This window comes from Zeus faber, assembly GCF_960531495.2.
Source record: "Zeus faber genome assembly, chromosome: 21".
NCBI classification, from domain to species: domain Eukaryota; kingdom Metazoa; phylum Chordata; class Actinopteri; order Zeiformes; family Zeidae; genus Zeus; species Zeus faber.
Window position 1 is genome coordinate 4,768,941 of NC_137208.1, and position 10,831 is coordinate 4,779,771.

General features: G+C 43.1%; 1 protein-coding gene across 1 annotated transcript in view; it reads left to right on the forward strand.

Annotated features, from left to right (window-relative positions):
- Positions 1–10,831, forward strand: part of sox5 (SRY-box transcription factor 5) — a gene marked incomplete at its 3' end in the record, with an annotated part of 120,684 nt that overhangs the window by 13,546 nt on the left and 96,307 nt on the right. The window contains 1 exon segment of the mRNA XM_080022718.1: positions 5,273–5,468. Coding sequence (XP_079878844.1) covers positions 5,273–5,468 — 196 coding nt within the window.

Here is a 10,831-nt window from a genome sequence, read left to right on the forward strand (position 1 = left end):
TAATAATTGTACATTACTTATTTTACAATGTATATTACTTATATTACAATATATATAACTTATATTACATCGTTTATTACTTAAATTACAATATATATTACTTATATTACATTGTATATTACTTATATCACAATGTAAATATCTTATATTTCAATATATATTTCTTATATTACATTGTTTATTACTTAAATTACAATATATATTACTAACATTACATTGTATATTACATATATCACAATGTAAATCACTTATATTACAATATATATTACTTTTTTTCAATATAAATTACTTATATTACAATTTACATTACTTATTACAATGTAAATAACTTATATTACAACATATATTACCTATATTACAATATATATTACCTATATTACAATATATATTACCTATATTACAATGTACATTACTTATATTCCAGCGTCTAATATTTCCCTCTGATATTTTTTCCACACAGAGTAGTGTGAGAAATATGATATTAGGCATCAAATACCATCAGGTATATTTTGGGGCGTCCTGCTGTGAGGGCTGGGACGTCCTCACCTTCAGCTCCGATCAAAACCTTCCATCACACATTTGATTTGTTTGCTTTTTCACGTTTCACATTTTTCTTTACATCCGCGTCTCTACCTCGTTCTGCGATTCAAGACCCAAAATCGCCAGCGGCCGGGCGCGGAAACGCGTCGCCGTGCGCGCAGCGGGGCGCGATCATCCATCCTTGAGGTACGAAACAAACATTTCCGGAAGTTTTTGGAAATGTTTCTTTCTCCTTTTTTATTCCCCGCGCGGGAAGGTTTTTTCGGGGGAGTTTGGGTGAAGCTGGGAGTGAAGCTGGGCGGGTGTGAGGTGATCGGTGTGTGGAGAGAGAGGCTGGACAGAGGTGCACACAGGATGCTGGGGGAGGGGTGTGTGTTTTCGGGGGTGGGGGAGGAAGGGGGGAGGAGGGGGGAGGCTGGTGAGGAACAAAAGGCCCCAGTGTGCGTGAGTGAAAGGAGGTAAAGTAAACAGGGAGTGATGAGGACAGACCTGCAGTGTTAGGGCCTCTGTTCTGTGTGTGTGTGTGTGTATGTCTGTCTGTGTGCACGCACGTGTGTGTGTGTGTGTGTGTGTGTGTGTGTGTGTGTGTCTGCGTCGGCATTTCACACACTGCCCAGTGAGAGCGGCAGGCCAGCTGTACAAACTACAGGGCTTTGAGCCACGCGGCTACGCACACACACGCACACACACACACACACACACACACACACACACACACACACACACACACACACAGACCCCAAAGTGCCATAAACGTTATCGCACTTTAAACGAGGGCTCGACGCCGCGTTTTAATATCATCCTCTCTCGATGAACGGAGAGCATAAAGGGATGACAAGGAAGAGGTGGAGGAGGGGAAGTCAACATCCCTCCGTCCTTACACACATCCCTCCGTCCTTATACACATCCCTCCGTCCTTACACACATCCCTCCGTCCTTTACCCGTCCTTCCATCCATCTATTGTGAGGCGGGGAAATACAACTCAAAGAACACGACTTAACTTAGGGCGGAGTCACCGTGGGAACTTCGACAAACATGCGCTGATGTCTCCACTTTTAAAGGCGTTTTCTGACCATAGCACTCGCACCCTTCAGTAAAGGGAAATTTTTGATAATATTCAAATATTCAAAGAATCTAAAATTGGGAGCCAGCCTCAGGAAAGTGGTCAAAGGTATGTGTGGTGACGAGTAAGTGGGCTGAAACTCAATTTGAAGCCGGCTGGGTCAGGCGTGTTTTGTGTGTGTGTGTGTGTGTGTGTGTGTGTGTGTGTGTGTGTGCGTACGTGTGTGTGTGTGTCTTATCCACAGCCACAGAAAAACAGAAAAAGTAAAGATAAAAAAACGAATAAAAGTTGTTAAAGGAGTCAAAACAGATAGAAACAGGCAAAATGGTTGTGATTTGAAAACGCAAGACAGGGATGCCTATTTAAAAACAAAAACATCAAAAGAAAAAAAAAAACAGAACTTAAGGCCAGATTCTAAAAATGCAAATTTGAACAATTTATTATTATTATTATTATTATTATTATTATTATTATTATTATTATTGTTATAATAATACTAATAATAATACTAATACTAATACTACTAATAATAATAATTATAATTATATAATAATAATAATAATAATAATAATAATAATAACAATAATAATATTATTATTATTATTATTATTAGTAGTAGTAGTAGTAGTAGTAGTAGTAGTAGTATTATTATTATTACTATGATTGTTATTATTATTGTTATTATTATTGTTACTATTAGTTTTATTATTATTATTACTATTATTGTTATTATTGTTATTATTATTATTATTATTATTATTATTATTATTATTGTTGTTGTTATTTTATACTATTATATATATATAATATAATATATATAATCACATTTAGGGTTGTGATCAGGGTTTATCTTGGAACTACAAGTTCATGTCCATGCGTAAAAGTGAACGCAGAAGTCATTCCCATGTGAATTTACAATAGATTATTTTATTTTCTTCATTTCTTTTCCCCCGCTCCCTTGCTCCCTCGTTCCCTCGCTCCCTCCTTCCTCCAGCGCTTGTCTCGCCGCCGTCCTCGGGCAAACAAGCCGTGAATTAGCAGCGGGCCTGCGACTCGGAACAATACCAGATGTACGTCCAGAGGAAATCCAATAGAGTCAGGAGTGTAATCAGTTTACCGGTGACATGCCGAGAGACTCCTACTGAGAGGGGGAGGGAGGGGGGAGAGGAGGGAGGGAGGGAGAGATAGAAGGAGGAGAGAGAGGGAGGGATACTGTACAACAGCAGCCAGAGATGATGAGTACCTGTGGCGGGTGAAAAAAATGGAAAGGAAAGCCAGAAAGAGGGAGGGGGGGAGAGGGGGGAGCGAGAGAGGGAGAGAGAGAGAGAGAGAGAGAGAGAGGGAGGCATGGAAGGCACTGGTGAAACGCAAGAGAGATTGAACTTCAGGTGTTTCGGCGGCAGGTGGGAAAGGGGGGAGATGGAGGGAGGGAGGGGGAGACCGAGCCAGAGAGAGAGGGAGAGAGAGAGGGAGAGGGAGAGGGAGAGGGAGACTAATTTGCCTCCCAGTTGATGCTTGAACATCACACACCCCCCACACTCCTCCCCCACTGGGTTTCCATCCTTTTCCGTCTCTTTATCCACATGTCCATCCCCCGCATCCATCTCTTGTTTGGTTTTCCCTCCCATTCTCTCCCTCTCCCTCCCCCCTCTCCCTCCCCCTCTCCCCCTCCCCCTCCCTCTCCCTGTGTGTCTGCGCTAGTGGCTTATTACCCAGGGTCATAGGCGCGTTGGCTTCAAGGCTGACGAGTGCTTCTGAAAGCACTCAGCCGACACCGAGAACCACATTAAACTCTGTTATTGCTGCATATTCACTGCCGGTCCTATTCAGCCCTGTGTGTGTGTGCGTGTGTGTGTGTGCGTGTGTGTGTGTGTGTGTGTGTGTGTGCGTGCGTGTTGGGGTGTGGGGAAGTCTTTACCTTGTGAGTTCTCCTAATAGATTTAGTCCTTCCCTCTAAAAGGAACAAAGCAAAAGTAACAAAGGCGGTCGACCGAGTCCAGGTCAATTTCCAATTTCCCAGGAACCCACTGATCAGCCACAACATTCAAACACTGATCATCTGGTTCCAATGGCACCTGTGAAGGAGTGGGATATAATATTATTATTATATGTATACTGTTTTATATATATATATATATATATATAACAAGATTATATATATATAACAAGATTATATATATATATATGTATGTATATATATACATATATATATATATATATGTATATATATATATATATATATATATATATATATATATATATATATATAGTGTTATATATTATTATTCTATGAGGCAGCATGTGAACAGTCAGTTGTTGAAGTTGATGTGTTGAAGCAGCGTGAGGATCTGAGCCTCTTTGACAAGGAGCACATTGTGATGCTGGACGACTGGGTCAGAGCATCTCCACAAGCACAGGTCTTGTGGCTGTTCCTGCTCTGCAGTGGTTACTACCAACCAAAAGGTTCCTACCACAGAAGAACTACTGCAGCACAAGGTGGTGAAAAAGTGAATGTTGCTATGATAGAAAGGTGTCAGCAGTTAGTGGTGTATTTTTTGTTGTGGCTGATCGGTGTAGATAGGTCATAGATATTTATGTTTGCCATCACTTTTCCTGAGCTCTTCAGAAAACAGTACACCCGAAAGTGAGTGTGTTACGGCGTGGGGAAGTACATACTTTTAAATGTACTTAAAGTATTATGAGTGAAAGTACTTGTCCAATCTGGTGCCCTGGTAGAACGGAGCCTGTGCCACCAAAAAGTACTCCTGGGGCTCATCTGTCTGTAGAGGATGCTGATGCAGATCCTGATTGCACTTTAGCATAAAATAGAATCAAATAAAGCCTGGTGTTCTCCCGGCCTCCCTCCCTCACCCCCCTCACCTCCTCCCTCCCTCCTATTTTCGAGGCGTGGTCATTTCCTCCACCACGCCAATCGAAGCGTTCTCCGTTTGCGGTAATGTGCTGCCTGTGGGAATGTGGACGTTGAATGGCCCTTGTTGGCAAACCCTGGCGGGGTCCGGCCGGGTTTGAAGGTCTGCCAAGAAGCGCCCTTCTCGCACACGCACACACGCACATACACACACACACACACACACACACACACACACACACACACTAGCATGTAACAGAGCCTTCATGGTAGAACTCTGTGCAATGATCCCTTTAGTCATTGTCTGTGTGTGTGTGTGTGTGTGTGTGTGTGTGTGTGTGTGTGTGTGTGTGTGTGTGTGTGTGTGTGTGTGTGTGTCTGTGTGTGTCTGTGTGTGTGTGTGTGTGTGTGTGTGTGTGTGTGTCTATTTGCTGGTTACTGCACCAATGACAATACCTGGTTGTATTATTTCATACAAATCAACAATGAAAAACTGTGTGTGTGTGTGTGTGTGTGTGTGTGTGTGTGTGTGTGTGTGTGTGTGTGTGTGTGTGTGTTTGTGTGTGTGTTTGTGTGTGAGAGCGCGTGGCTTTGCGATATCATAACAGAGAGAAGTTTTGTCTTTTATGGAAATCTCTCCACTTTGTGTGGTGTCCGCTAGCAACCTCTCTTCACGTAGTACTCACCACTTCTCCTTTTCTTCTCTCTCTCCCTCCCTCTCTCTCTCTCTCTCTCTCTCTCTCTCTCTCTCCTCCCCTTCTTTCTTTTAAATCGTTTCTTTTTTCTGTTCTTTCCCCAGGATGTCTTCCAAGCGACCAGCCTCTCCATATGGGGGGACAGATGGAGAGGTAACTATGGCAACCAGCAGACAGCGCATGGAGGATGAGGAGAGCGAGGGCCTGGGCGGTGTCATCCACCTCCCCCTGTCCTCCTACTGCAGCAAGGTGTCCCCCCGCTCGCCCGCCAACCGCCCCTTGGACAGCCCCACCAACATGGTAAGCACCGTCCCTCCCCTGGCACCTTGGGATCTGTCTGTCCGTCTATTTATCCATCGTCTGTCTGTCTGCCTGTCTGTCTGTCTGCCTGTCTGTCTGTCTGTCTGTCTGTCTGTCTGTCTGTCTATCTATCTCTCTATCTCTCTCTCTCTCTCTCTGACTGTCTGTCTGTCTGTCTGTCTGTCTGTCTGTCTATCTATCTATCTCTCTATCTCTCTTTCTCTCTCTCTCTCTCTATCTCTCTCTCTCTCTCTGTCTGTCTGTCTGTCTGTCTGTCTACGTATCCATCTATCTAGTTTTCCATTAAAAGTCGCCTATTCAGTGCATAGGAAGGACACTGTTTCAAGTCCTCCTCACATGTTGGCCCCTTGTGGCCCCTGGGGCCCCCCTCATGCCATCGTCGGTTCCGTCCTGACAGCGCGTCCCAGCCGGAGACGCGCCGCACTGTACCTTCCTCTCGGGCCAAAGACTCTGCGACTGCAGGTTCTTCTTGGGTCGCGCGCTGCGCGCTCCGGCTCACACGTCGCTCCTCATTAGCCGTCTTGGCGCTGGCCTGCCCGTGGATTGGCCGTTTGCCGCCGCCGCCCGCAGCTCTGAGGCTCTGGAGCTCCGGTCCGTCTGGGCTGGACCGGGGCGCCGGGCGAGGGGGAGGAGAAGGAGGAGGAGGTGGGGGGGAGGGGGGGGGTTGGCGGGGGATGGTGGGGGGGCGGGTCCAGGATCCGATTAGCGAGGCGGTAATCCTGACCTCCAGCGCCACGGAGTGACACTGAGCGCTGATCCCTGGTCAGTGGGGCGAGGCCCGCGCCCGGTTCCGCCTCCTCCGCCGGGCAGACGCCCCCAAAACGAGCTGCGGAGTCAAACACACCATTGAGAGGGAAGAAGATGGAGATAAATGTAGTTGTAATGTTTATTCAGGGAGATGAGAAAACACATTGTTTCATGGGCTTTACTTTTCACAACGTAGATAGAAAGACAGACAGACAGACAGACAGACAGACAGACAGACAGACAGATATTGCCATAGTATCTTGTGATGTTTTATTGTTTATTATTTGATTATTATTTCCTTTTTCTTTTTGTTGAATACATCTTCTCATGTTGATGGATTGATACATGGTTCCATACAATTTCTGATGCAGGTAGTTGTCTCGGCAAGTGTTTCCCATTTTAGAGCAGAAAGGGTTTGGGGGTTGGGGTGGGGGTGGGGGTGGGGGTGGAGGTGTGGGTGGGGGTGGAGAGATTGACGGTTGAAGGCCTCAGGGTTTCCTTTGCTTTATTTATTTTTTTGACTTTCTTTTGCCGCACGCCACCAGCCGTGGTTTGATCCAGACAGTGATTCACCAAATGTCTGTGTGTGTGTGTGTGTGTGTGTGTGTGTGTGTGTGCGTGCGTGTGTGCGTGCGTGCGTGCGTGCGTGCGTGTGTGTGTGTGTGTGTGCGTGTGTGCGTGTGTGTGTGTGTGTGTGTGTGTGTGTGTGTGTGTGGTGTGTGTGTGTGTGTGTGTGTTTGTGCGTGTGTGCGTGTGTGCGTGTGTGTGTGTGTGTGTGTGTGTGTGTGTGTGTGTGCGTGTGTGCGTGTGTGTGTGCGTGTCTCTCTCTCTTCTGGACGGGGTGTGATGTTTCAATTGTTTCCTCGTCCTGTCAGATAATCATCGTTTGGGGAGATAAACACCACAAGATGCAAAATAATATTCAGAAAAAATAGTTATAATAACTATTAGAATAACTATTATAATATCTATTATAAAAACTATTATAATAACTATTATAATAACTATTATAATATATATTATAATAACTATTAGAATAACTATTAGAAAACTTATAATAGCTATTATAATAACACCATCAATGGTCTGGGACATACTGAGGTTTTTATATTTTTTTCAGTTATTCATGCAGAGTTATGGCTTGTTTCCAATATTCACACCAGTGGGATGAGCTTGTTTTCTGTCCCTCTTCTCTCAAGCTTAATTATCCGGCAAAAATTTTTATCGAAACTTCCACCACGTCTGACATCAAATGTTTTATTTTCATTATTTCTTTATTTTTTTAACCGGTCCCACTCAGGCTCCGGCGTCGAGGAGCCGGAGCTTTAAACTGTCGTTGAAATCATCAGTGAGTCCGGAACCCCGGTTCGAAAGGAAAAGGAAATCCCAAAAAAAAAAACCCATCTCACGCAGCCCTGAAACCACGGATTTCAGCGGCAAAAAACAGGGAGGAAAACTCGGCAGGTTCCTGAGGTCTTCATGCGGCGGGTTTCCCTTTTTTCGGTGCACGTTTCGTTTTAAGAGGTGAAAGAAAGGTTCCGTCTCCACGAGTGTTTTCCGACGAAAGCTGCAAAATGGGCCCTTGAAGCGCGTTGGGAGGAGGAGACGGGGAATGAAGAGCTCGTCCCGTCTCATTGTTTTTTGCCGTCAATGTTTTACGGATTGGATTGACGGACGTCGAAGCCGACGTCTCCCGCGCGCTGGTGCCGACGCCGACCGACGAAGCAGGACAACAGCAATGATGAGGACGATAATAATAATAATGATGTTGTGGCCGCGCGCCGACCTTTCCCCCTCCTCCGCCGATAAACACACGAGCTGTAAAGCCACCAACGCTGCTTTAGGGCCCTAACGGAAGCTAATTCTGCAATTAACAGCGACAGATTAGACCCGGGGGCCCCGCCCGGCGCCGTGGACTCTGTGTGTGGAGGAACCCGTGGCAAAGTCCTGACAACACACACACACGCACGCACACACACTCACACACACACACACACCAACAATTATAAGGGTTATTCACAGTCAAACACAATTAAAAGATAAAATGTCAGATTTGAATTTGAACGTTTCTCACGAACTGAAGCGGCGCTCACTCAGCGTGCAGGCAATTTGACATGAATAACTAATAACTACGTTATTTAGTGCATGAACTGTAAGGGTTCGATTAAAAAATATATATGACGATGACAAGTATAACGAGTAAAGTAAGAGAGCTACTACGGGTACTTTCTCTTCGACTTTTGCTTTCACTATAGTCGTATTGGGTGTCTGTGTGTGTGTGTGTGTGTGTGTGTGTGGGTATAAACGTGGCGGCGCTCTCCAGACCCCATGGTCACACTTCATTTGCGGTGCCGGCGCTGCGCTAATGAATCACCCGCGCGGCTCCGGCTTCGGCGGGTCCCCCGTCCTGTTGCCAAAAACCGCCGCTTAAAATACGGTGAGCGCAGCTGCGTGCGTCCAGATAACAGGACGCGCGCCCCGCTGCTAGCGCCAGATACAAGTTCCCGCAAATCAGGCGCAAAAAACCTAAAAAGAGGAACCTGAAATTAGTTTTAGCGGAATAATTTCAATTATTCAGAGCTTTCAACTGGTGTTAATGAGTCCAGTAATCAGAGGATGGAGACGCTGTTATTAATATTTTTGTTATTATTATTATTGGTTATTTTTTAATATCTATGAATACGGGATTTATATTTAACTGGGAAAAACTCGGAAGTTAAATAAAAAAAAAAAAAAAAAGGGAACAGGGATGGGATAGTGTGTGTCTTTGTGGATTTATTTGTGTGTGTGTGTGTGTGTGTGTGTGTGTGTGTGTGTGTGTGTGTGTGTGTGTGTGTGTGTGTGTGTGTGTGCGCCTTCTTGTCCCAGCCTGAGGGGCTGCCTAGTAAAAAGTGACAGCGTACGTGTACAGCCGTGGCAGTGCAAAAGGATTTATTTGTGTGTGTGTGTGTGTGTGTGCGTGCGTGCGTGCGTGCGTGCGTGCGTGCGTGCGTGCGTGCGTGCGTGTGTGTGTGTGTGTGTGCGTGCGTCCGTGCGTGCGTGTGTGTGTTGGCTCTGTGTCGGAGGTGTGTTAAGTGTATGTCGCGGAGATTGGCATTTCTGGCGAATTGCTGGGACTTACCCCCCTCCAGCAGCGATCAGTGACAATCCTGTGTGTGTGTGTGTGTGTGTGTGTGTGTGTGTGTGTGTCTGTGTGTGTGTGCGTGTGTGTGTGTGTGTGTGTGTGTGTGCGTGTGTGTGTGTTGAGCAGCTGTTTCCAGTGCCTCTCCCTCGCACATTGTCCGTGCCTTGATCTACGACGTCGCGCCAAGCATCAAATATTGTTATTCACACGTAAAACCTCCCCAAAGCTCCAGACACCTCAGAGGGAGGGGGGGGAGGGAGGGAGGGATAGAAAGAAAGGAGGGAGGGAGGGAGGGATGGAGAGAGGGAGAGAAGGAGATAGGGTGATGGAAGGAGAGAGATGAGATTGAAAGAGAGATTGGGAAACAGAGATGAAGGGAAAGTGTATATAAAATAATATAATATAATATAAAATAATATAATGTAATATAAAATAGTATAATATAATATAAAATAATATAAAATAATATAATGTAATATAAAATAATATAAAATAATATCATATAAAATAATATAATATAATATAAAATAATATCATATAATATAATATAATATAAAATAATATAATATAATATAAAATAATATAAAATAATATCATATAATATAATATAATATAATATAATATAATATAATATAAAATAATATAATATAATATAAAATAATATAATATAATATAATATAAAATAATATAATAAAATATAATATAATATAATATAATATAATATAATATAATATAATATAATATAAAATAATATAATATAATATAATATAAAATAATATAAAATAATATAATATAATATAATATAATATAATATAATAAAAAATAATATAAAATAATATAATTTAAAATAATATAATATAATATAATATAAAATAATATAAAATAATATAATATCATATAAAATAACATAATATAATATAATATAATATAATGTAATATTATATAAAATAATATAATATAATATAAAATAATATAATATAATATAATATTATATTATATAAAATAATATAATATAATATAATATAAAATAATATCATATTATATAAAATAATATAATATAATATAAATTAATATAATTGAATATAAAATAATATAAAATAATATAATTTCATATAAAATAAAGAGGATGTGGATTTGTTGTGTTTTTCTTGTTGGCAGCGGTGACGTGTTTAAAGCAGCTTCACCGCACAGATGAGCTTAAGGAGACAAAAGTTGTTTAATTCAGTTCCATAGCACAGGCAGTAAAGGGATCAAGAGACGGAGGGCGAGAGAGAGGGGGAGGGAGGGCGAGAGAAAGGGAGGGAGGGGAGGGAGAGGGAGGAAGAGGGGGAAGGGAGGGAGAGGGAGGGAGGGAGAGGGAGGTGGAGAGTGAGAGGGAGGAGAGAGAGAGAGAGGAGAGGAGAGAGAGAGAGAGGGAGGGGGAGAGAGATGGAGGGAGGGGGTGAGAGAGAGGGAGAGAGAGAGGGGGAGG